Source organism: Lepidochelys kempii, chromosome 3 (assembly GCF_965140285.1).
Source record: "Lepidochelys kempii isolate rLepKem1 chromosome 3, rLepKem1.hap1, whole genome shotgun sequence".
Taxonomy (NCBI): Eukaryota; Metazoa; Chordata; order Testudines; family Cheloniidae; genus Lepidochelys; species Lepidochelys kempii.
The window spans coordinates 187136985-187164815 of NC_136382.1; the positions used below are offsets into that span (position 1 = coordinate 187136985).

Sequence of the window (27831 nt, forward strand, 5' to 3'; positions counted from 1 at the left end):
GCTTATTGCCGCATGCTATACGCTCAATAATATTTGTGAAGGGAAGGGTGAAACCTTCATTCAGGGCTAGACCACAGAGGCACAGTGCCTGAAGGCTGAGTTTGAACAGTCAGAGACCAGGGCTATTAGAGGGGCACAGCACGGGGCCATAAGGATCAGGGATGCTTTGAGGCAGCAATTTGAAGCTGAAAGCCACTAATATTTGTTGCTATGCTCAGGATTGCTGTGCTTGTAATGCTAGGAGGTGATTGGTGCACACGATGCAAGAAGGGACCTTAACATAATTGTATGCTGCTCGGCAGTGCTCTTTTTGCTTTCACTTAATAGAATAAAGATTGCTTTCAAACAAACACAATTCCTTTATTGAAAGACAACAACTGGAAGAGAGAGTCAAACAAAAAAAAATCATCAGCTGGGAGGGTGATGGGGGATGGGAAGGTCTCAAGAGGAGGAGGGGTCTCAGGACGGTTACAGATTTGTGCATGTCCAGGGATCATATCCAACGTTCTCGTTTGGAGTACAATGCAGTGGGTGCTGGACTTCCACAGAGCCAAACTGCAGAGCAATGGGTGTTGAGTGCTGTGGATAGTGGGAGTCCACACTGCTGGACTGTGAGGAGGAAGGAGCGGAATGCTTGTGGGTAGAAAGTGGGGCCAGGAGGTTGATAACAATGTGTTGGCGGGGGGCGCATGGGAAAGAGTTTTGCGACAGAGGCTGCAGGGGATGGTGCGAGCGGAGCTGCTCGGTTTGAAGAGCTAATATTGCCTGCAGCATGTCCGCTTGGCGCTCCATAATTGTAAAGAGCTGCTTTGTGTCTTCTTTCTGGTGTGCCGCATTCTCCTTTCAGTCCCTCTTCTCGCTGTCCCGCCACTCCTTCAATTCTTTTTTCACAGTGGTGGAGTGCAGCATAACCTCACACATAAAGTCCTCCTTAGTTCTTCTTGGACATTTTCTAATTCTGTACAGCTGTTCTGCCGCCGATAAGGCAGGCCGGCCTCCCAAGGTCATCTCTGTGAAGTTTAAATGCAACATTTTAGAGAAGCAGTATTGTTTGCAACACAGACAACACTGTTTCAGTACTTTAAAACACAGCCAGTTGTTACCAGATATGCCCGTTACTTTGGGGTATGCTCAGTTATTAGGGTTACTCTTTGGCTGGGGGGAGTTTTCTGTAATTCTGTTAATGTACTGCTTATGTCATTTGTGTGTTCATATGGAGCTCTACTCCTTCCTTGTGCAAGTGCCCTCCCAATAGAGCTATCCTGCAGAACCTAGGTTCCCCAGGACTGGGTTCCTCCAGCCCTAGAACTAGATGAACACGCGCGCACACACACACACACACTAACACAGCAAGTCTGAGCGGACCAGGTCAATCAGCACTCTCAAGCTGATGCCCTTGTATGTCCCAGTAATCAATGGGATGGGTTAAGCAGCACTTTCAAGCTGTCACCCTTATGTGCCCCTGGTCGCAATAGGCTGGGCCGAGCAGCACTTTCAGCTGCCTACCCCCCGCTTATACGCCACAGGTTTAACATGTCCCTATCCCACTTTCATGTCACAATTGTCCTGGTAGTAACCCACTTGATGAGCAAACCCCACAGTATTTTTGGGTGCCACAGGGATCTTTAGCTTAGGTAAAAGAAGCGTTGCTGCAGAGTAAATGGGGGAAGCTAAAAACACAAAAGAGTAAAGTTCAGAGAGAGAGAGAGAGAGAGAGAGAAGCAACCAGCTTAACCATAAAAGTTATTTAATGAATAATAAGGAGGGCTTCGTAATAAGGAGGGCTAAACAAACATAACAGTTACATTATTAAAGGTTAATACCTGAGGTAGAAAAGAAAACAGAGAGAGAGAAGAGAGAGAGAGATCTCACCCACTCCAGGAGGCTTGAACTGGTCAGGGTTACCAAGTGATGGTGGTAGCTCAGGATCCTGAGTGCTGGAGACAGGCAGAGCCCCCAGCATGATCAGTCAGGAGATGGAGTCCCAGTGCAACTGATGCAAAGTTTTGAGTCCATGCATCAGAACACTGACTGGAGCGTGAGTAGGGATTTTTGTAGAGAAAATACAATGGTTCAAGGGAGAATGCTAGATTTGTTTATAGGTAAACTGGTGACTCAGGGGTTTTCATTAGGCTAGACAATAGGAGCTGATCACTCTTGGCTATGGGTTGTGTTTTCTTTCAGGGAGCTCACAATGCAGCTAGGCTGCTTCAGTATTTTGGATATCAATCAAGGATTTATTCTAGAATTGGTCTGATAATTGCTGAGCTGGGTGTGTGCAGGCGTAGGTTCATTAACATCTGGAGCAGAGAGCCCCCATGATGCAGTGCTTCCCTGCTTTTCTGGTCCCAGAGTTCAGTGCGGTTCTCTGTTCTCCATTCTGTATGCAAATTGAGACGTCTCCCTGTCCCATCTTTCATGCAGATGAGGCTATGGGAGTTGTCTCTGTTTTCCATTCTGTATGCTAATGGAGATGTCTTAATCTTGTCACCCTTGTCAGGAGGGGTCTAGGTGTGTCTCCCACCTGCCCTTCATTGCTCTCTGCAAGTCTTTTCTCTGATGGGTTTTGGTTTAAGCAGAGGCTGGCAGTGGGGTGTCTTTCATGAGTCAGACAGGCTAGATACTGCGCCCTGGTTCCCCAAGAACACAGAGCTGACTGGTATCACAATACTCACACAGCTGTCACTAACTGGCTGACCCCAGGCAAGCACACATGAGCCACACGACCCCCAAAATGGTGAGTAGCCGCAGGGCCAGGGTAAATCACTGTATACTGGGCACATGGCTCTTGGGCACTTGGGGAGAGCCAGCACTGTAGGGTGGGCCTGATAATCATTCCTGTCCCCACACTTTCCACAAGAGGTGATCATTATGGAAGATATCTCGCTGCTGAGGGTGAGCAGGGAATCAAGGGAGGGTCTTCTCCAAGCCTGTGGCTTCTGCCCTGACTCCTCTGTGGCTAGCCTTTGTGTAGCAATGGTCCCCACATCCGTCACAGCAAAGTGGCATGGGAAAGTTACTGTTAATGGGGCAAGAAAAAAAGCAGCTCTGCTGAGGAACCTGCGGCAGCAGATTGCCCAGTATCTCCATGAGAGTTTCCTGGAGATCTCTGAGGGAGAGTCCCGTGAAGTGAGGGAGTACATCAACAGCATGTTCCACTGCTCAGGCTAGGCATGAGGTGGGAGACAAGCCTGCTTTTTGTAATCTTCCTGTCCCCAACAACTCGCTTCAGCAATTCCCAAAATCAGATCCACTTACTGGGGCCTCCTCTCCTGTTTGCGCTTCGTCAAGCTCCGACTGCTGTGACTGGGTAGGCTCCTCCGGGGTAGAAAAGGGCTCCCGACTGCAAGCATCTCTGGCCTCCGAGTCATCCTCTGACTCTGGGTCTCCCTCACGCTCTTCGTCCAAGATTGCCTCCTCCTGGCTCGGTCCATTCTTGACTGGCATGCAAGCCACCGAAGTATCCACAGGGTCCTTCACAGTGGAGGTGGGGTCACCACCGAGTATCACGTCCAGCTCTTTGTAGAACCGGCAGCTCATGGGCGCAGCACTGGAGCGGTGGTTTGCCTCCCGTGCCTTGTGGTAGGCGTTCTGCAGCTCCTTCACTTTGACTCTGCACTGCAATGTGTCCTGGTCATGGCCCCTTTCTATCATGCATCTAGAAATCTGTCCTTAGGCATCATAATTCTGAGAGCTGGAGCTCAACCACAAATGCCGATGAGGTCCAGCAGCTTGGCATTGCTCGAAGCGGGGGATCGCCTGGTGCGTGGAGCAGGCATGGCCACCTGGAAAGATGCGCTGAGACCACTGCATGCATCACCGAGCAAATGGGAAGGGGACTTTCAAATTTGCAAAGGAATTTACGGGGTGGGGCTGATGGTTGGTCGCTTGAGGGCAGGGCAGTAGAGTTCAAACCGATGGCCAGAGAGGTGAGAACAGGCATTGTGGGACAACTCCCGGAGGCCAATCGCAGCGCTGTAATCACCATGGTGTCTACACTAGCACCTCAGTGCTATAGCCCCAGTGCAGAAAGTTCTATGCCTCTCGTCGGGGCGCTTTTTTGAAAGCGCTGCATCTGTGCAGTTTCTGTGCACTAAGTGGCTTGTCAGTGTGTACACCTCGGGAGTTACAGCGCTCAAAGCTGCTTTACTGTGCAGAAACTTGCCAGTGTAGATGGGGCCTAAGACTTTATGGTTCACACGGGGAGAGATGACACACACACACTGACATACACCTCTCTCACACAGGGTGGGGAGGGTGACTGACTGACCAACTGACCTGACCCTCCCTGCCCAGCGCTCTTCGCCCTCCATACCTGGCTGGGCCCCCGGGATGGACTGGCCTCTCCTAGTACCTGGCACCACATCTTCCCGAGGCAACACTTGTGGGGGAGGGCATGCAGGGTCACATGCCCCCCCCACCCAATTTCTGCCAGGGTTCACACTAGAATGTGGCCAGCACTGTGCAGGAGGGAAGGGGCAGGAGCTGCTTCCAGGCGCAGGGGAGGAGGGGGAGGGAAGGGATGACCTGGCCCATGTCTTTGCAGAGCTCATCTCTTCCCCGCCCACTCCAGTGTGGCTGGAAGCAGCTTGTCCCTTCCTGCCCACATAGCGTCAAAAGGCAGATAACACCACCAGGCTGCTGCTGGCCACCAACATAAGACAGCACAGGCACGAAGGGGTTAAGCCCTAAGGACGCACCAGGGCCCAGGGAAGCTGACTGCAGGGGCTTCAGCAAACCCTTCCAGAGTGGGTTGCTCAGCAGGGGAGGGTGCCTAGGTGATGGAGCAGCCCCGCATGCCCTGAGAGCAGGACCCAGGGCAGGGGAGTGAGGGGAGTGAAGAGGGTTGCTAAACTCCTGCACTGGGGGCTGCTGTGAAGCCTGCAGGTTTGGGGTGTGAACAGGCTGGAAATGGCTTCTCCCTTTCCACTCCATAGTTTAGTTGAGGAGCAGAGAAGCTTCCCCATGCCACAGCTGTGTGGGGCTTTGGCACATGCAGGGCTTGGCTTCTTCTTGTCAGCACCCTGGGGCAGAGGGTCTTTGGCTTTCCCAGTATGCTGGCCCAGCCAGAGGCAGTGGGGGAAGAAAGGAGCCTGACAGCCAGGCTGTTGGTGAGCTGAGCGCTCTGACCAGGGGCTGGTTCTCCGCATAGCGCTGGGAGTGGGACTGTCATAACCATAGGGGTAGCCTAAATTCCTCCTTACCTGTAAGAGGTTAAGAAGCTCAAGTAACCTGGCTGAGCCTGACCAAAGGAATAAATGGGGACAAAAGATACTTTCAAATCTGGTGTGGGGGAGAGGTTTTGTTTTGGGTTCTTTGTTTCTGTGGCCGTTCGCTCTTGGGACTAAGAGGGACCAGACATCAATCCACGCTCTTCAAATCTTTCTAAGCAAGTCACTCATATTTCAAACTTGTAAGTAACAGCCAGGCAAGGTGTATTAGTTTATCTTTGTTTTCTCAACTTGTGAATTTTCCCTTTGCTAGAGGGGGATTTATCCCTGTTTTGTTGTAACCTTGAAACTAAGGCTAGAGGGGGTTCCTCTGTGCTCTTTGAATTTTCTGCTACTCTGTAAGGTTAACTACCAGCCTAAGTTTACAGAGGTGATTCTTTTACCTTTTTCTCTTTAAATAAAATCCTTCTTTTTAAGAACCTGACTGATTTTTTCCATTGTTCTAAGACGCAGGGGTTTGGGTCTGTAGTCCCTTTGTAACCAATTGGTGAGGATATATGCTTAAGCCTTCCCCAGGAAAGTGGGGGTAGGCTTGGGAGAATATTTTGGGGAAATAGGACTCCAAGTGGTCCTTTCCCTGATTGTTTGTTAAATCACTTGGTGGTGGCAGCGATCCCAAGGCAAGAAAGGAATCTGTGCCTTGGGGAAGTTTTAACCTAAGCTGGTAAGAATAAGCCTAGGGGGTCTTTCATGCGGGTCCCCACATCTTTACCCCAGAGTTCAGAGTGGGGAAGGAACCCTGAAAGGGACACATCCCACCAGGGGGGGATATGGAGGAGCAGTGGGATGGGGGGAGCGAAGAGGCAAAGCAGGGAGAGGACAGTGAGCGGGGGAGCATGTAGAGGGCCAATGGGTGGGTAGCACACACGTAACTGCCTGGCGCCTGCCCGCACTCACCAGCCACTGCAGCTCACAATGTGCAGCCAGCACTGGCTAGAAATGGGATGGGGGCGGGGCCCTGCTGGCCGAGAGCTGGCACGCAGCGGAGGCTGTGCTGATGGACCAGCAGGGGGAGTGACCAGCCCCGCATGCTCTATCTTCACCCCGCACCAACCTTACACACCCACCCCCATCATTGGCCACTGGACCCCCCCCCACTTACTGCTGATGGGCGGGAGGCTGGTGAGCAGAGATCTGGCCAGCAGTAGGACCCACCAGTACTAATGGGGGAGGGACAGAAAATAGGGGACAATTTGCTCATTTTTAAGAAAAAGTAGGGACACTTGCAGGAAGGCTTAAATACTGGACTGTCCCTTTAAAAATGGGACATCTGGTCACCCTATGTGTAACCCATATTCTCTTTTCCTTAACTGATCTCCAGAATGTTGCTGTCATCCAGAGAAAGCCTGATAATTTTGGACTGCAGCCTTTTAAAAAAATTTCTCCAGTTGACTGACCTTTAGTCAACCAAGGAAGAACTCAAATCTGTAAAGGATAGTATGGTCTGGCAGACTTTCAACATTGTTCCCAGTACTATGACTGCCACATGATGAAGAGGCTGCATACTCTTGGCCTGCTAGCAAAGGGATATTCCCATGTAGCTGCTGAGCCCATGAAGGACAATATGACCAACAATTGTAGAAGCTTCTTTTATTTGGACTGAGCCTGATGGGTCAAACTTTGTTCTCAATTACAGGGGTGCAGCACTCATTCAGTGGGCAATATGTTCATATAACCCAGAATGGATTTTGATCTTGTGATATATGCTGCTCAGAGATATATTTGCAATTTAGCAACATTTAAGAGCTTTAAGGGTGAACTTTCTAACATTTAAGAGCATTAAAGGTGAATTCAATACGTAGCTTGCTGAAGGGTATAAGCAATGGTATTTTAGTTCTTATTTTGTTTTAGTTATGAAATATTAGGTATAGTTTAAGTGAAAAGTAATTATTGGCAAAAATTTTAATGTCAAAGTATTAGATATAAATGCTACATATATCCATATGTGCTAACTGGATTCATTATTATGTAGAAACCAGGGTACATAATATGATTTTCGTCACCACAATTACTTTTGGGCCAAATCACAGCCTCATGTAGAAACCTAGGGGACAAATTCTGCAAGGTTCTCTCGAGTTTTCCCTGGAAGTGCACAAATTGGTATGAGGGGATTGGAGAATTGCACATATTGGTACCTGCATCCCCTCATCCCTGAAGAACTTGGGGATCCAAAAGGAAGGGGAACTTGGGGATCCAAAAGGAAGAACTTGGGGATCCAAAAGGGTCCTGCACTTAGGACGGAAGAACCCAATGCACAGCTACAGACTAGGGACCGAATGGCTAGGCAGCAGTTCTGCGGAAAAGGACCTGGGGTGACAGTGGACGAGAAGCTGGATATGAGTCAGCAGTGTGCCCTTGTTGCCAAGAAGGCCAATGGCATTTTGGGATGTATAAGTAGGGGCATAGCGAGCAGATCGAGGGACGTGATCGTCCCCCTCTATTCGACATTGGTGTGGCCTCATCTGGAGTACTGTGTCCAGTTTTGGGCCCCACACTACAAGAAGGATGTGGATAAATTGGAAAGAGTCCAGCGAAGGGCAACAAAAATGATTAGGGGTCTGGAACACATGACTTATGAGGAGAGGCTGAGGGAACTGGGATTGTTTAGTCTGCGAAAGAGAAGAATGAGGGGGGATTTGATAGCTGCTTTCAACTACCTGAGAGGTGGTTCCAGAGAGGATGGTTCTAGACTATTATCAGTGGTAGAAGATGACAGGACAAGGAGTAATGGTCTCAAGTTTCAGGGGGGGAGGTTTAGGTTGGATATTAGGAAAAACTTTTTCACTAGGAGGGTGGTGAAACACTGGAATGTGTTGCCTAGGGAGGTGGTGGAATCTCCTTCCTTAGAAGTTTTTAAGGTCAGGCTTGACAAAGCCCTGGCTGGGATGATTTAATTGGGGATTGGTCCTGCTTTTGAGCAGGGGGTTGGACTAGATGACCTCCTGAGGTCCCTTCCAACCCTGATATTCTATGATTCTATGAAGGAATTTGGTGATTCTGCACCAAAATAGGAGCTATGCTGCCATTGGATGGGTCTCCACACAGCTGCAAAAGGGACTCAGGGAGATAATACACTTAATATTATCTCAGAGCTATCTCTTAGGGTCTGACTACACTGCAACATACCCCCATGCTTGAGCTCAGACTCAAGCCTAACCCCCCTTGTGTCTACACCACAATTGTGTTAACCCAGGGCTCAGACCCAGAGTCCCAGGACCCTGCTGTGCTGGAGAGTCCAAGCATGAGTCAAGCAGGGACCCAGGATTCAAGCCCTATTACTCTGCAGTGTAGATGCAGCCCCACTTGATTCTTGTCCCAGTAGTTCACCAGAAGTATCCCATAATTCTATGGGACAACTTCCTTAGTCCTCTCTATCCCAACAATGTACTCTATTGAAAATGGAACCCAACCCCCGCCCCTCTCTGCCCCCCAGGGAATGGCAGCAGCTCAGGTCAACGTTAACCCATTCTCTTTTGATCACTAATCTGCAAGCACACTTTCAGAGAGTCCCCTTGGTTTTCAATGGAGAGACAACCAATCAAGCCTTTTGCAAAACAAGATGCTTCACGGTCACAGGAGCACAGCCAAATTTTGGTGATCTCTGGTAAAACTGTGTATTTCAGCAAAAGTACCAGGAATCACCAACCATACCAGCAGATAGCTAAAAAGCTGGCAACTCTGCAGATTTTCTGGACTGTTGATCAGTGCACGGAACATATTAAGAGGCTGAAGAGCAAGTACCAAAAGACCAGGGACAAGAACCATACCAGGGGCAACTCACCCATAACATGCCCATTTTATGATGACTTTGACTGGGTTCTGTGCACTGCGCTTAGCATGGAGCCAACTGATCTGTTCAGCTGGCATGATGCTCTGTTGGCACCTGAATCAAGCAGCAGGGTCCCAGTGAGGAGCAGGAAGTGACCCTTAATTAAATCAGTCCCAGAACAGGCTGTGATCAGGATCAACAGCAAATCCTTATTACTTATTCCTTATTTACTTTCTCCACACCTGTCATGATTTTATAGACTTCAGTCATATCCCCCCTAGTTGTCTCTTTTCCAAGGTGAAAAGTCCTAATCTTATTAATGTCTCCTCATATGGAAGTTGTTTCATGCCCCTAATCATTTTTGTTGCCCTTTTCTAATCATTTTTGTTGCCCTTTTCGAGAGTGCTAAAGGAGTTGGCGGATATGATTGCAGAGCCATTGGCCATTATCTTTGAAAACTCATGGTGATCCGGGGAAGTCGCGGATGACTGGAAAAAGGGTAATGTAGTGCCCATCTTTAAAAAAGGGAAGAAGAAGGATCCTGGGAACTACAGGCCAGTCAGCCTCACCTCCAGTCCCAGTGGAAAAATTGGAAAACGTCCAGCGGAGGACAACAAAAATGATTAGGGGACTGGAACACATGACTTATGAGGAGAGGCTGAGGGAACTGGGATTGTTTAGTCTGCGGAAGAGAAGAATGAGGGGGGATTTGATAGCTGCTTCCAACTACCTGAAAGGGAGTTCCAAAGAGGATGGATCTAGACTGTTCTCAGTGGTAGCTGATGACAGAACAAGGAGTAATGGTCTCAAGTTTCAGTGGGGGAAGTTTAGGTTGGATATTAGGAAAAACTTTTTCACTAGGAGGGTGGTGAAACACTGGAATGTGTTACCTAGGGAGGTGGTGGAATCTCCTTCCTTAGATATTTTTAAGGTCAGGCTTGACAAAGCCCTGGCTGGGATGATTTAGGGGGATTGGTTCTGCTTTGAGCAGGGGGTTGGACTAGATGACCTCCTGAGGTCCCTTCCAATCCTGATATTCTAGGATATTCTATGATTCTAAACCTTTTCCAATTCTAATATACCTTTTTTTGAGATGGGGAGACCACATCTGCACACAGTATTCAAGATGTGGGCATACCATAGATTTATATAGAGGCAATATGATATTTTCTATCTTATTATCTATTCCTTACTTAATAATTCACCATGATTTCAACAATTTCCATCCCACCATTAACCTCAGCCTGGACCAATCCACAGAAGAGATCCACTTCCTGGACACTACAGTCCTAATAAGCGATGGTCACATAAACACCACCCTATACCGGAAACCTAGTGACCGCCATTCCTACCTACATGCCTCCAGCTTTCATCCAGACCACACCACACGATCCATTGTCTACAGCCAAGCTCTACGATACAACCGCATTTGCTCCAACCCCTCAGACAGAGACAAACACCTACAAGATCTCTATCAAGCATTCTTACAACTACAATACCCACCTGCTGAAGTGAAGAAACAGATTGACAGAGCCAGAAGAGTTCCCAGAAGTCACCTACTACAGGACAGGCCCAACAAAGAAAATAACAGAATGCCACTAGCCATCACCTTCAGCCCCCAACCTCTCCAACGCCTCATCAAGGATCTACAACCCATCCTGAAGGACGACCCATCACTCTCACAGATCTTGGGAGACAGGCCAGTCCTTGCTTACAGACAGCCCCCCAACCTGAAGCAAATACTCACCAGCAACCACACACCACACAACAGAACCACTAACCCAGGAACCTATCCTTGCAACAAAGTCCTTAGTCAACTGTGTCCACATATCAATTCAGGGGACATCATCATAGGGCCTAATCACATCAGCCACACCATCAGGGGCTCGTTCACCTGCACATCTACCAGTGTGATATATGCCATCATGTGCCAGCAATGCCCTTCTGCCATGTACATTGGTCAAACTGGACAGTCTCTACGTAAAAGAATAAATGGACACAAATCAGATGTCAAGAATTATAACATTCAAAAACCAGTTGGAGAACACTTCAATCTCTCTGGTCACTCGATTACAGACCTAAAAGTGGCAATTCTTCAACAAGAAAACTTCAAAAACAGACTCCAACGAGAGACTGCTGAATTGGAATTAATTTGCAAACTGGATACAATTAACTTAGGCTTGAATAGAGACTGGGAGTGGATGGGTCATTACACAAAGTAAAACTATTTCCCCATGTTTATCTCTCCCCCCAACTCCCCACTGTTCCTCAGACGTTCTTGTCAACTGCTGGAAATGATCCACCTTGATTATCACTACAAAAGGTTTTTTCCCCCCCACTCTCCTGCTGGTAATAGCTCATCTTAAGTGATCACTCTCCTTACAGCGTTTATGGTAACACCCATTGTTTCATGTTCCCTATGTATATAAATCTCCCCACTGTATTTTCCACTGAATGCATCCGATGAAGTGAGCTGTAGCTCACGAAAGCTTATGCTCAAATAAATTTGTTAGTCTCTAAGGTTCCACAAGTACTCCTCTTCTTTTTAATGATTCCTAACATTCTGTTTTTGACTGCTGCTGCACATCGAGTGGATGTTTTCAGAGAACTATCCACAATGACTCCAAGATCTCTTTCTTGAGTGGTAACAGCTAATTTAGACTCCATCTTTTTATATGTATCGTTGGGATTATGTTTTTCAATGTGCACTACTTTGCATTTATCAACATTGAATTTCATCTGCCATTTTGTTGTCCAGCCACCCAGTTTTGAGAGATTCTTTTGTAGCTCTTCGCAATCTGCCTGGGACTTAACTATCTTGAGAGGTTTTGTACCATCTGCATATTTTGCCATCTCACTGTTTACCCCTTTTTCCAGATCATTTATGAATATGTTGAATAGGACTGGTCCCAGTACAGATCTTTGGAGGACACCAGTGTAGCCACTAAAGGAGTGTAGCCACTTAAGGAGGATTGTATCACATGGAGTTCAAAATGGCAACTTGGAATTTCAAACATCATAAACAGCTGTTAAGTTTATTTTAACTGTTAAGTCACATTTGCTATGAAAAGGAGTACTTGTGGCACCTTAGAGACTTGCTGTGATCATTCATGTTTTTCTTTCAGTAATAAGAAATTTGCCACTTTGTAATCACTCCTCCTGGGTCTATGGAACCACCTGTAAACAGTGAACAGTGTGTGCACGTTTGGGAAACAGTATTCTATTTTCAAATCTAGTAATTTCAGTTAGAGCTAATCCATGCAGTCTGCAGGTCACAAAATAATTTCTGCAAAGTATGAGTGGGGTGTCAGTTTTTCCCCAGAACTGTGCTGGGTGGACGAAAGCTGCAGATTTCAGGGTATTTGAGTGCACCATTAACAGAGGAAATCACATGGCTGCTGAAAGCAGGAAAATTTTCCTAAAGCAGGAATTCCAGATAGTCACATCGCAGGGAAGGGGAATACTTCAGCTGCATAGACTGCAGGTTTGCCTCCAATAACATCTTCCTCTGCCAGTAGGGTGCCACAAGAACAGTTATGTCTTCCAAAATATGAAAGGCCTGAAATAACAGAAAAAGCCTTTTGCAGCAAGGACACTATCCACACCTGCCTCCCACCCCCATCTGGCAATTAGTTATGAAATTTTTGTAAAACAAGAAAATGGTTATAATTTTAAACTTACCATTGTCTCTGCACTTCTGTAATTGCAATTAACAAGACTGTGTCCAGAGACAGTATGAGGACTGAAGCACCCCTTCACAATACGTATTGGTTCACTTTAGAAATGTTATATTTTATGTTGAGATTCCACACAAATTAATTCTGTGCTCACTGAGCTAGTTTAGATGAGAACCCTCTGTTTCTTGTCCTGTTTCAGGATCCTCAATCTATACTGCCTGATGATCTTCAGGAACTTGATCCTTGGCCCAATATACCTTCACAGACAGTTCCATAAGGAAGCATTTCCATGATGAAGTTATGGTCTATGTTCTTGAGAGGGCAGACCAGCAAGTCCAATATCAGAAAAAGAGGGACAAAAGCCTGGAACACTGGCATGCTGACAGGGAGGAGAAAAGACTGAGGCTCACTGCCCAGGTGGAGGATAGGGTTTCAGCAAGGGAGCAGGTTCCTGGAACAGAAATGGCAGCTAAGGGAGGAGGACAGAGGGAACTTTCAGCGACTCCTGTCCATAAGGCCTGCAAGAGTACCATCTCCTACTGCCTTCCCCAACACCATAGCATGATCACCCTGCAATGTACCCTCACTCCAGCAGCAGCTTAGACAAGTCCATGTCAGTACAAACCATGCATTCCTGACTCATGAGTGGCTGGGCAGGGCAACTAAAAGCTGTGCAGCCTTCCTTCTTCAACTCCAATGGAAAACTCCACCCCCTCTCCCGCCACCAAATGAGAGAAAAACATGTAAAAAGGGAAAGGAGAACATGAGGCCAGGGACATGTAGCGGTAGGATTGTGTCAGGTATTAATTATTTCCTGCCCTTTTGTGTGTGAGTGGGGGAGAGGGGGCGGGGAGTTTGTAATGGCAGCTGGCCTGCCCAACACTGCGTTTTTTACTATTTTAAGTCATGTTTATAAATAAAGTATAGGTAATATTCCCCTTCTTCCATTGGGCCATGCACATCTGTAGCCCATAGAGTTAGCTTTAGGATTTATTTTATTCAGTAGTATTGCAAGGAACCTGTATCCTACAGTGGTTTTCAAACTTTCCAGGCTACTGTACCCCTTTCAGGAATATGATTTGTCTTGCCTACCCCAAGTTTCATCTCACTTAAAAAACTACTTGCTTGCAAAATCAAACATAAAAATACAGAAGTGTCACAGCACATTATTATAGAAAAAATGTTTACTTTCTCATTTTTACCATATAAACTGATTGGAATATAAATATTGTACTTACACTTCAGTGTGATATTTGAGCCTGTTTTTGTTGCGGTTCAGTGATGAGACAGAACACAGCTTTATGCAAGCAAACAGGCTGGTCAGCGGAGATGGGCTGTTCTGCCCCCCCTGCCTTCCACCTTCTCCTTTTATTATATTTCTCCCCCTAAGCATTACACACTGCTACACAAAGGAATGTATGACGTTGATTCATATGCTTAGTTACCATCCTCTATCTACTACAATCCTGGTTCTCAGGCCTTGAGCCCAGGCTAAAGAAACCTCCCACAGTTGCTGTCCAAACAATCAAGTTCTCAGGGTTCATATCTAGCCCTTGTCCTTGGATAGAGCAATGTGTGCATTGCTCCTAGGAAACAGTCAGGGTGTGCCCCGCCTGCTTCCAGGTGGAATAGCTAGACATTAACCCTTCATCTCCCCTTTTTTGTTTATTGATAGTTGGCCATCTCATGGTAGCCGCCAATTTGTTTTATCATGCTATTTAACTCCCAGACAGACAAGAACATAACCTGGGGAGCTTTCCAGGGCAAAAATTTTACAAAGTCTTAACAAGGAAGGAATACATTGTACACAGCAGCAACAAAAAATAAGCCCAATGATTACAAACACAAAATAACCAAAAGCTTAACATCTGCAATATAATCATCTAAAAGGGGTACACTTCTTTTACTACAATTGTAACCAGCAAAAGGCAATATAAGTATCATTCTACTAAGACAGCAAAGGGTGCCATCACTTAAATTTGCAGGAATATAATTAAAGGTGCATGAACCACAAATAAAAACCCATCCTGATGGTAGGATGATATGGCCATAATTATATGAAACATTAACAGCATGGGAACAATTTAAAAGGGATTGAGAAATTTTTTGACAGCCCAATGGCACCTTTGTACTAGTGCAGTTAACTACACGCGCACAGGTGACATTGTGAGCCCCGGCCGGGTACGGTGTGTGAAGGGATATAGCCGTGCGAGGCAGAGTATAGTTGGCCGGGCCCCAATTAGCCATGCTAAAGTACTGGGAGAAAAGATTAGCATAAGCAAAGAACAGTGTCTTATTCTCCTTCGGGCTTGTAACGGGGGAGGCGCTTCCGAGCCAACCCCTACAGGAAATAGCAGGCACAAAAGGCACACAATCATCACAGAATTAGCAGTGATTTGGGCGAGAATCGCCACAAACAAAGTCTTAGGAGTTTCTGGCTGCTGATCTGCTGCCAGTTTTCGTTGAGCCGTGGCGACCAATGCTTTTACTGCTCCCCCTGTCACGGGCTGGCTTGGGACGTTACGCCTCCTCCGTTTCCGTCCCGCCGTTGTCGACTCGGGGGGCAACGCGGTCTCCTCCAAGGTCAGCTGAAACTCTGGTATGGGATTCGACAGCCCCTGGTGCCATGCCATGTTGTTTAAGTGCTGGTCGCACGCACCGGGCTGGAACCCACAACGGTCCTGCAGGGAGAGACACAGCAGCATATCCCCGACCCCAAGTGATTAGAGGTGCTGGGCCCAGCCACTGTGGATCGGGCAGCTGACGGTAAAAGACACGCGGTCTTTCCAGTACCTCAGATTTGTGAAAATGCCGATCCGCAGGGGTCTGCTGATCTGCATTCAGTGTTAAATTATTTAAAGTAAACAAGAGAATATACATTTGTTGTTGAATGTCTCCTAAGGTTCGGAGACGCAGCTCCCCTTGTTTTAATTGTTTATCTAGCAAGGTTTTGAGTGTGCGATTGGCACGTTCAACAATGGCTTGGCCCGTGGAATTATAAGGGATTCCGTGTTTAAGACGGACGTCCCAGCGGGCACAAAAGGTGGAGAGGGCTGCAGAGCAGTAGGCTGGGGCATTATCTGTTTTAATTTGGCAAGGGTGACCCATAACAGAAAAGCAGGCCAGCAAATGATGAATAACTTTGTTAGTGGCTTCCCCACGTTGTGGGGTTGCCCAAAGGAAGCCTGAATAAGTATCAACGGAAACATGTAAAAATGAATAGGGGCGGAATTGTGGTACATGAGTAACATCCATTTGCCACAGCTGATTTGCTGCGGTACCTCGGGGGTTAACGGCATAAGAAAAGGTAGGAGCAGCAGCAGCACAGTGGGGGCAGGAACGAACAATGGAACGTGCATGATCAGCAGGAATGTGAAACTGCCGGGCCAAAACAGAGGCAGACTGATGAAAAAAGGCATGGCTTTCAATGGGGTCAGAAAAAAGGGAATTTACCTGACCACGCAACGTGCGATCGGCGCGTGCATTGCCCTCAGTGAGTGGCCCAGGCAGAGGGGTATGACTGCGAATATGAGCAACAAAGTAAGGGAAATGACGAGTGGCAAGAAGATGCTGTAAAGACAAAAACAGGTGAAGGAGGTCTGCATCAACCTGAGGGGTAATGAGGGCAAGGGGTAAATAAGCAATTACCTAATAAACATAATGGGTATCCACAATTAAATTAAAGGGACAATCAGCAAAAAGTTGAAAGACCAAAATAACAGCAGCTAATTCTGAACGCTGTGAGACGGCGAGTGAGACAACGTAGATCCAAAGCCTCCTCCGCCCCGAGTTCGATCCTCGGCAGCTGGCACCTGATAGGGGACTAAAATCAATTGTGCAATTGACCGTCCACGCGGGAGCGACTGTGGAAGATGAGTCCACACCTGAACCTTAATAATGCCAGTGTAATCAGCATCAATGACCCCTGGAATGACAAAAAAGCCCTGTTTCCCAGCATGTGAGCGAGGGAGAACAAGACCTACAAAGCCGGCAGGGAGAGGTCCCATCACCTGTGTAGGTATGGCACAGACCTCCCCTGGCAGCTGAAAGTCAGCGTCCTCCTGCATGATCAAATCAAGCCCTGCACTTCCAGCAGTCGCTGCCCTCATAGAGTCTACGGATTCCAAGGCAGAGGAGCGATTGCCTGAGTAGGAAACACCCCCGTTTGGCCCTGGGTTCGGGGGGGACCCGTCGCGCGGTTTCCCGACCCGCTACGACACTGATTAGCCCAGTGATAACCTTTCCCACACTTGGGGCACTTCTTTGAGGGTCGGGCTGGTGCCTTAGATGAGCGGCATTCCCGCTGAAAATGACCCTCCTTTCCACAGCGGTAACAGCGCTTCCCCTCCTTCCCAGATTTTCTGAGGGCGGCAGCCAGAACTCCAGCCTTGTGGGCTTGTGTGCCAATGTTCTGGCACGCCCGCAGCATGTCTGAGAGCTCTAAAATACCAGAGACTTGTGCTGCCTGGAGAGCACGGCGGCAATCCTCATTTGCATTTTCAACTGCCAATTTTAACAGGAGCTCGTGAGCTGCCTCAGTGTTATCCACCTGTCGGAGGATAGCCTCCTGCAATCTGTTGGTAAAATCCAAAAAGGACTCTAAGGCACCCTGACGGATACTGACAAAGCTTTTGGTAGGCTTGCCTGAATCCGGGACCTTCTTGAAGGCATGCTGGGCACAGGTGGAGATAATGGGGAAGACGGCCTGAGGGAGTTGAGACTGCATCTCAATAGTAGCAAACTGGCCCTCCCCTGCCAAATGCTCATAAATGATACCTTGCTCTCTATATACCTGGGCTTGGCGTTCTGCCATCTGCCGATACTCACTAAGCCAAATAACATACTGACTGGGTGACAACATCATGCGCAGCAGCGTTTTCCAATCCTCAGGGATTAGGGAGTACCCAGCACCCATCCCTTCAATGAGACCACGCACAAAGGTGCTAGTCAGGCCAAATTCACGAATTGCTTTCTTTACCTCTCTAACCACCGAGTATGGCAGAGTGGTCCAGGTGCCCACGGGGTTGCCCTGGTCATCATTCTGCCAGGTCACCGGGCAAACGGAGACCAGATCAGCCAGCTCCTCTGCTGTACGATCTGATCGAGCTTTCGCTGCGTGAACCATTTGTTGCACCAGCGAAAGCTTCTGAGCAGATGCAGATGACCCTCCGGGGGGCCCCATGGGGGGAGGGTGATCACACACCGGCTCCGGTGGGGAAGGCCAGGGAGGCGGTGGTAATAGAGGCACTGGGGGCGAAGCAGGGGGAGGGATGGCTGCAGGAGCGGACGGGGGTGGCAGGATCGGCAGCTCCTCTGTTGGGGCTGGAGAGGGCCTTTCCGAGGCGACACGCTGTGTCGCATCGCCAGGAGGGGGGATGGCTGCAGGGGCGGACGGGGACGGCGAGAGCACCAGCCTCGCGAGGGAGGGTCTGTCCGAGGCGACACGCTGTACCACGTCGCGGCAGAGGTGCCAGGCATGTAAAGCCTGCACGGGTGCCCGAGGCTCTTTGTGCAATGTCTGGCCCAATCGCTCCCAGTCCGCTAGCTTAAGGCTTCCAGCTTCAGGATACCACGGGCACTTGGCACGCACCTCCTGTAGCAGGAGAGTAAGTGCTCGAGCCGGGCAGTCATGCTGAGCCTTACGCAGCAAATACTGCAGCTCATTGCGGTGTTGCACTTGCAAAGCAGAGAGGGAGCTTCCCATACTTACCACAATGAAAAATACTCACCGGGATCCACGAAGTGGATGAGTGACGCGTCTGAAACCCTTGCCGGGCGAGGTGAGTGCTGAGGGCCCCACGTTTGGGCGCCAGTTGTTGCGGTTCAGTGATGAGACAGAACACAGCTTTATGCAAGCAAACAGGCTGGTCAGCGGAGATGGGCTGTTCTGCCCCCCCTGCCTTCCACCTTCTCCTTTTATTATATTTCTCCCCCTAAGCATTACACACTGCTACACAAAGGAATGTATGACGTTGATTCATATGCTTAGTTACCATCCTCTATCTACTACAATCCTGGTTCTCAGGCCTTGAGCCCAGGCTAAAGAAACCTCCCACAGTTGCTGTCCAAACAATCAAGTTCTCAGGGTTCATATCTAGCCCTTGTCCTTGGATAGAGCAATGTGTGCATTGCTCCTAGGAAACAGTCAGGGTGTGCCCCGCCTGCTTCCAGGTGGAATAGCTAGACATTAACCCTTCATGTTTTTCACTTGTGAGCCTTATCTGAAGCCTGAGCCCCACACAGTGGGACTGAAGCCCAAGCGGCAGAGCTAAAACATGTAACTTAGCTTCACAGAGCCTCCTCTGGTTTGGAGGCCTGGGCAGTAGCCCTGCTTGCCACCCCCTAATACTGTCCCTACTCTTGTGACCTCCCTAAATCCTCCTAGGAGCTGCAATCCCCAGGTTGAGCAACACAGATCTAGATGAGTTGAGGACCTCCTGGAAGACCTTTGTGTAAGACACTGGGTTCAGCAGTTAGCATAAGACTTCAGGCCCATGAACTTTGGCACAGATAAACAGCCCACCGGTCACCCCTAAGTATTGGGGAATAGAGTGTTTAAGAGGGAGTTTGTCCATAACAACACCAGCCAACCACAGGAATATGAGCTAACATCAGCTTTTGGATATTTTAGGATAGGAACATCTGCAGATGTTTAACAACAAGAGTGCCATGGCAATGAATTGACATATATGATAATAAGTTGAGATCATTAGTATACTAACATATAGAAGAAGGGGATCCCAACATTAGTAGGGTGAGGAAATACAAATAAGGAAGAAGGGAGAAACCCCTACTGAATATGCATTAGACATAGTGGCATCAGTGTAACATATGATAAAAGTTGTAACCCAGCCTGTGGGTAGGAGAGAGAGATGTAGCCTTTGGGAGATGCCAGGATGGCCACTGGTGATGATGAGGAAGATGATGTTGATGAGGAAGATAATGGCTAATATTTCAAGCTGTTCTGCAACAGATTGAGTGAGTATATGGATGTTTAGATGTACATTCTATATTATGACAGGTTTCAGAGTAACAGCCGTGTTAGTCTGTATTCGCTATAGAAAATTCTCTGTGTGTATATATAAAGTCTGCTGCAGTTTCCATGGTATGCATCCGATGAAGTGAGCTGTAGCTCACGAAAGCTCATGCTCAAATAAATTGGTTAGTCTCTAAGGTGCCACAAGTACTCCTTTTCTTTTTATTCTATATTATCTCTATCTACCTTGCTGGGTTAGAGTGTTTGTGACTTTGATAAATGTATTAATAAACTATTACAAATGCAGAAGAGCTCCTAAAGTGTGAGTGTTGCAACTGTGCACACTGGGGTTCCCAACTAATCAGTAATTTTAATAATACTGTGCCTGATCTTGAGACAGAGTCATAACTGGGAATTCTTAAGTAATCAATATATGATTCATAGATCAGATTACAGTGCATAATTTGAAAACACAAAGTACCCCTGACTTCTGTGCAACCAGCTCCCGCAATGGTAGCATCACTTTCTGGCTGAGGGTACCAATCTAGTGTCCTCTTGCTGTCATAGGTCCATTCAGGGGGAAATGGCTCACCTCTGGTTTCACAAAGGTGAAGAGCACAGCAAGCCACAATAATGCAGACAGCATTGGTGAAACTGGCCTCCAAACAGGTTTGTTGACATGTCCAATAAGATTTTAATCTGCCACGAGCACATTCTGTACCCTCTGAGATTGTAATTAAACCTTCTTTTGCCAGGGCCTCTGAAATCAGGGTATGGTTTCATAAGCCAAGGCAAAATGGAGTATGCGGGGGCCTCCCAGAATAACACCGGGGACAGTAACACCATTTATGTCAATGTCATTAGGTGGGAATAGTGTCCCAGCCTGTCCATAAATGTAGACTCTCAAGCAGCATTGTGAACTTTTCCAGCACAGTCCAAGTTGACATTCATAAATCTGCTTCTGTGGTCCACTAGTGCCTGTGTAATAATGGAGTAGTACCCTTGGCGATTTATCTACTCATATGCTCTTTGAGAAGGGCAAACTATAGGCACATGAGTCCCATCAATGGCCCTGGCACAGTTAGGAAACCCCATTCTCTCAAAGCTAGCAATTACCTCTGGAATAGCTTTAATGCCTGGCACCTTGGGGTAAACCACACACTTGATTGCCTCAGTAACCTCCACCACCACTTTACCCACAGTAGACTTTCCAAGCCTAAACTGGTTGGCAACAGACCTGTCAGACCTGTAGCAGTCTGGGATAACCAGCTTCCCGATAGTTATAGCAACCCACTTCTGGACTGGCAAGGGTGACCTCAGATGTGTCTGTTCATGCTGGAAGTGTGGGGGCAAGCTGCTCACAAAGCTATAGAAATGTGGCTTTCATGATGTGAAAGTTGTGGACCCACTGCTGGTCATCCCAGGTCTGCATGACAGTGTGGTCCCACCCACAGGCGCCGGCTTCCAACTTTCCCCAGGGGTGCTCAACCCCTGCTCAGTCCAAGGCCCTGCCCCCACTCCACCCCTTTCTCCACACCTGACCCGCCCCTTCCTGCCCACGCCCTGCCCCCACCTCACCACTTTCCCCTCTCTTCCTGTCCAATTCAGCCCCCTCCCCTGAGTGCACCCCATCCCTGTTTCTCCCCCCTCCCTCCCAGCACCTCCTGCATGCTGTAGAACAACTGATCCACGGCAGGTGGGAGGCGCTGGGAGAGAAGGGGAGAAGCTTGGCTGCCAGTGGGTGCTAAGCCACTGAGTTGGTCCCACCAGTCTGTGCTTGTGGCTCTGCATCAGAAGCAGTAGTCTACATAGAGGGCATCAGCAACTATCAAGGGAGAAGTCTGCAGCCTATAGGGCTAGCTTGCCTTTATTATATTCATTGCTTTGCATTATATTTACTCCTGGGGGAATTCTGTGCCACTGCACAATGCAGAATGTTGCAGAAATTAATGTAAAGCGTGCAGAATTTCCTCCCCACCCCCCAAAATGAGCTGCAGAGCTGTTGGCCGCCAGCAGACCCCAGCTTGCAAATAGAAGACAAGGCTGGGGGAGGCAGAGGGAACTGGAGGGTTTCCAGCAGCTGCAGTTCCCAGCATGCCCTGATGGAAAGAGGCAGTGGTGAGCAGGAAACACCATGCAAGCCCAGGACCCAGCATCAGTCTGTTTCTTCCTCTGGACCCCTGGGCTCTAGGATGGTAGGATTTGTGAGTGTCTGGGCTGGGGTGGGGGGCACAACTGGGCTCTGGGGGGAAGGGAGTGTGAGTGTCTGGCCCTCCGGCTAGGCTCTGAGGGGGAGAGGGGGCAGAGAAGCAGGAACTGGGTTGTCATAGGAATTTCTTTAACTCTCTACTCCTGGGGAAATTTTTATGTGTGTCTGTATTTTTAGACATACTTGTGACAGGTATTTTAAAATAAATTACCAAAATAATTGAAACTGGCATGATTATATAGTCTTATTTTGACAAATAAAATTTGCAGAATTTTGCAGAATTTTTAATTTTTGGCGCAGCATTCCCCCAGGAGTATATATTCAGCAGTAATGCAAAGAACCTATAGGCCTGTATCCTGTAGTGATAGGATACAGTGAGACATTATCTTCAGCAAGTTAGCATAAGGCTTGAGGCCTATGAACTTTGAACAGGTAAACTTTGAACAGATATACAGCCCAATGGAAAACACCAAGTATTGGGGAGCTGAAAATAGAGTTTTTAAGGGGAATTTCTGACCACAGGAACAACCAACCACAAGAATGTCCAAGAGTCCAACCGTAAAAGTGTCATGGCAATGAACTGATGTACATATTAGGTACATGAGCTACATCTGCAGATATCTAACCACAAGAGGACCATGATAATGAACTGTCGTATATGATAATAAGTTGAAATAATTGATATACTAACCTATAGGAGAAGGACACTCCAACATTAGTAAGGTGAGGATATACAAATAAGAAAAAGGGGAAATACGCCTACTAAATATACATCAAACATAGTGGTATCACCATATCATATTATAAAAGTTGCATCTGAGCCTAGGGGCAGTAGGAGAAGAAGATGTTCTTGGGAGGTGCTAGAATGATGGCCACTGGTAATGAGAGGGAAGGTGGTGGTGATGAGAAAGATGATGGCTAAAATTTCAGGTTGTTCTACAAGGGATGGTGTGAGTATATGGATTTGCAGATGTACATTCTTTAGTATCTCTATCTACCTTACTGAGTTAGGGTGCTTCTGACTGTGCTAAATGTATTAATAAACTATCTGTAAATAAAGACGAGTTCCTATAATGTGCAACTATGCATGTCGGGTTCCCATGTAACACTCCAAGTTCCTGCACAAGCTCCAGGTTGTGTTTCAAAACCCAGGGCTGTAAAAGGAGGAGAAATCTAATGGTTCCCAATAGCATTTATTTAATTTGGAAATTTTAATAACTAATCTGTTTTAATTAGGCTCTTTAACTTGTCTGTGTTTTTGACCAGATATCACATCCTTTTTTAGCCTTGATGAAAAAAAAATCAAGTCACTAATGTATGTCTTCCATATCGTGCTAGAAGAAAATTTGTCAATAATGTAAATTTTAACGAAAACAGTCTCAACAGGATTTGAACTTACAGCCTTTTCTACCAAAGTTATATCATACATTGTCTCTTAGAGAATACAGAATTATTAGGGGAAATAATTAGAATGTTCATGTGTTAAATTAGCTACCAGAGGCAGACCACACTGTCCTACTAATGTAATATAAACCTCCTGATATTGGCAAAACAGCTTAATTTAACACTTTATAAGGACTGCAGAGTGCTAAGTGCATTATTTAGTACATACTAAGCAATATATATAAGAAAAAAATCAGACTTGGTTTACTACAGAATGTTCAGTCTCTACTGAGCAAGGAAAAGAATAGATTCACATTTTGAATGGATATTTATGAAATCCAAAACTATCAATATTTTTGCATGTTCTAGTGAACAGTTCTATATAAAAGGAGAATAAAGTATATATCATTACTCCTGGGGGAATTCTGCACCAAAAAATTTAAAATTCTGTGCACAATATTTTAAAATTCTGCATATTTCATTTGTCACAAACAACACAATATAATCATGCCAGTTTCAATTATTTTGGTAACTGGTTTCAAAATACCTGTCAGCAAGTATGTGTGTAACAGTACAGACCAAAAACAATATTCTGGTAAATTTTTGACAAATAGATTCATTACTGGACATATTAATGCAGAACTTGGGTAATTCATTTAAATTACAATACAGAACTGTATTTCCTACTCCCATCAGAGGCAGTGCAAAGGCTTGGGGAAGTCAGAGGTAACAGAAGAGCTGAAGGAGCCTGGAGTGAATCTGGAGAGTTGTTGGGTATGGGTGGAAGAAGTTTGGAACAGATTGGGCGGGGAGGAGGAGCGGGATTGTTAGGGAGTTGGGGGCCTCCACAATGCAGACCCTGGCTGACCCCAAGCCTTTCCCATTCAGTCGGGCACATTTGCCCCTGTCCCCACACCCCCCATCCCCATGGGTTTCTGCAGCCTTCTCCCCCATCCTCATCCCCATATGTCCCTGCAACCCCTCCCCCATCCCCATGTAGCCTTGCACCCCCACTCCCATTCAGTCCCTGGCTCAACACTGTCACCCCACTAGCTCCTGAGTCCACACCCCAGTCTGTCTGTCTCCACTAGCCATTCTGAACCTCAGTCTGTGCCTCCCACCCCAGCAGCCCTGTGTGCTCCACTCTGTCTGTCCTAACCTGGCTCTGCAGGCAGGGTGCTGTGATGAACTTCTACTCCTGGCGGAATTCTGTGCCACTGTGCACACAGAATTTTTTCCGCACAGAAAAAAGGTGCAGTTCCACCTTTTGCCCTCTAGAGGCCACTGTGGTGCCAGAACAGCTGGCAGTGTTCATGCTGCTGACTGTTCTGGTGCCACAGCGGCCACTGGTGGGAAAAAGGCAGAACTGCAGCACTTCTTGGGCAGAATGTATTTTCTGCAGAAAAAAATTCTGCTCCAGACATGAATTCTGCACGTGCGCAGTGGCACAGAATTCCCCCAGGAGTAATGTGTGCAAGGTACTGGCAGGCAGTATCTTGGAATTCCGGTCAAGTTGAAACATATATGATAAACAGGACAAGAGTCTTTATCTAACTTGACTATAATGTCTGCACAGCAAATCATAATACATGTGAGAAGACAGTGTCTGTAGGATCTTTCAGTCTGTGGGCCAAACTGGAGAAAAAAACATCTGTGTTGATTCAAATCGAAAACAAATTAAATTTTTTTTGTTTTATTGAAAAATATGTTTCAAATCAACCAAAACATTTTGGGTTGACTACAAATGAAATTCTTTTCAAGTTTTTAATTTGGCTTGGCTGGTTTTGGAGTTATTCTTTAAAATTGGCCAAGTTAAAGAACAAAATGCTCTTTTTGAAAGAAAAAGTTGAAACAAAACCTTTTGAGAGAGTTGAAATTAAATGTTTTGACTTAAAAAATCATTTTTTTCCGGGCTGAAATGATTTGTTGAATTCAACCCAAATTAGCAAATAGTTTTGAAGCCCTGAAAAATGCAGGTTTTTTCTATTTCTATTTGCAAAAAAAATTCTCTCAGCTCTACTCTTAAATCCTGCTGCTGCTCAACATCTAACTTGGCCCTGAAGGGAAAAAATAAGTCAAAAGCATAGCCCTCAAGGAACTTCCAATCAAAGGGCTTGCCCTACAAACCTTTGGTCATGAATAATCCTATTGGCTGCAGTTAGATTGCCCCCACTGATAAGGGATGTGAAGACGGGTTTAAAGGATCAAGCCCTAATATTTACTGGACATTAAATTAAGTTGGAGTGAAGTAGCTAATTTAACAGTGCAGGACAGTTATGAAGGACATAAAAATGTGGACCTTACAAAGTCTGCAAGGGAGCTAAAAGGCTAAAATAAGTTTTAAAATCTATATCAAATTAATTTATATTCTGGTAGTCCCTACTATCTGCTAGATACTGTCCATATCTATGAGAAGAAGCAGCAAGCTCTATGGGACAGGAACTCCCTGTCCCTCCCTCCCAAAAGAAACAGATTTCATATCCTTTGTCTAATCCCCTCAAAATGTTTACCTCTGTCTGAGAGTCCCACAATCCTCTATAAATCAGAGTGAACAGGAAACTACACTGTTCTATTTTCTTCTCCATAAAATGAAATGCTGCTTTATTCAGAGTATACCCAACCTCGAGAATTCACTGTAAGAGAAGGTCACTGAGCTAAATACTGTGACTAGTTTTAAAAGAGGATTGGAGCAGAGCTAAGATTATAGTAATTAAATTTCATGCTTCAGGGGATAATTTGTTCTCTTGTAGGGGTTATTTGAAAAAAATGTTTATTTAATATAGTTAATAAACATCCTTTTAAACAAATTTTAGAGTTTAAAAAAATCTCTATTCTGTCAAGTATGGTGTGACATGTAACAAAATACAGGTCTTCCATATAGTCCAATAAAAGATATTACCTCACCCACCTTGTCTCTCTAATATCCTGGGAGAAACATGTCTATAACAAGACTGCATTCCACATTTCAGTCATTTGTCACACGTTGACAGATTTGAATGTTTAAAGTTGAGAAATATTCAAACCACCACAATAGGTCATTATGGCTAGAAGTTTTTAAAATGGCATAGTTATCAATTATGCTCTTCAAAAGCAGATCCCCTCTGATGAAGGCAACAAGCGGTAGTGGTTTAACAAATAATCCAAGACCATCTACCACAGGACATTGGCATCCAAAATCGGATTGACAGCAACGTCTTCAACCTTTCTCATCTCCATGCCAGAACTAAATTAATATTGGCAACAATAACCAAATGCCAGTATGCAGATAATTGTGCTATAGTTGCACACTCAAAGAGGATCTACAAACAGCCCTTAATTGCTTCTCTGAAGCTTACAAAAGCCTAAGGCTAACTCTGAACATCTGCAAAACAAAAGTTCTCCACCAGCCAGTCGCCGGTCAATCATCAGACCCAGTACGGAAGATCTACAATGACAAAGAAGAACTGTAAAATGTAGAATACTTTGCCTATCTTGGCATCCATCTCTTACAGAGGGCAGACATAGACGTCAAGATTCAGCAAAGAATTTGCCGTGCCAGCCTTGCCTTTGGCAGACTGTCTCAGCTGGGTGTTCAACGATCACAACATCAGAACACATACTAGACTTTTAGTTTATAAAGTGGTGATAATCCCAACTCTCCTCTATGGCTGTGAGACTTGTGTGACCCATAGAAAACCCCTGGAAAACCTGGAATGCCAGCTTCTTCAGAAGATCCTCAACATAAAATGGGAGGATCGTCGCACTAATGTCAGTGTCCTGGCAAATGGGGGAGGGATAGCTCAGTGGTTTGAGCATTGGCCTGCTAAACCCAGGGTTGTGAGTTCAATCCTTGAGGGGGCCATTTAGGGATCTGGGGCAAAAATTGGGGATTGGTCCTGCTTTGAGCAGGGGGTTGGACTAGATGACCTCCTGAGGTCCCTTCCAACCCTGATATTCTATGATTCTATGATTCCAACGCCACCTGCAATGTCTGCCAATAAGCCTGTGGCTCAAGAATCAGATTCCTCTGTCATCAAAGGACCCATGAAAAATAAAACCTGTGAAAGAGATCATCCTCAACCTTGAGGGATCACCAACTAAAATAACTATAAAATGTTTACAATGGATTTAAATGAACTGGACTAAATTTTTATGCCTGATACTATACCCTTTCTTCAGGCAAAAATCTCACTATCAGCAGGAGAATGGTTTGAGTAAGGGCAGTAGCATCAGACCTTTAGTTAAACAGAATAGCTGTACCTGGACTGCTGGTTCCTACTTCTATAAGAGCCAAAATAATCAATTTAAAATAATGTGTAAATATATTTTAAATAATAATTGGATTTTTCTGTTAAGTACACACAAGTAAAACAAAAAGTCATATAATCAAGATTATTTGAAGGGAATTAATATAAACATTTTAAATACTACTTTCAGCATTGAAGTAAGTCAGGAAATGACTGAAATTACTTTGTTTTACAGTAGAAAAACAATAAATCCACAAATATCCACTCGAAGAGTGTGTACCCAAGCAAATAAATTTTAATGTAAACATAAATACATTTTGACTTATAAGTTATTCTTCTAAATTTCTCATAGTTTAACAT

The 27831-nt window shown here is 46.2% G+C and overlaps 1 protein-coding gene across 2 annotated transcripts; it reads right to left on the bottom strand.

Annotated features, from left to right (window-relative positions):
• Window positions 1-413: 413 nt before the first annotated feature.
• LOC144930436 (uncharacterized) lies at window positions 414-19403 on the bottom strand. Of its 2 annotated transcripts, XR_013635605.1 has the most exons (3): window positions 17656-19403; window positions 13916-15358; window positions 414-1010 (listed from the first exon to the last, which is right to left on the bottom strand). XR_013635605.1 is itself a non-coding variant. In XM_078852328.1 (2 exons), exons 1-2 carry the CDS (start codon window positions 18379-18381, stop codon window positions 14822-14824), a joined length of 1263 nt encoding a protein of 420 aa, XP_078708454.1. In that variant the 5' UTR covers window positions 18382-19403; the 3' UTR covers window positions 13912-14821. The 2 variants fall into 2 exon arrangements, 1 of the variants encoding a protein (XP_078708454.1); XM_078852328.1 differs by lacking the exon at window positions 414-1010 and having other exon boundaries at window positions 13912-15358.
• Between the last annotated feature and the right edge of the window lie 8428 nt (window positions 19404-27831).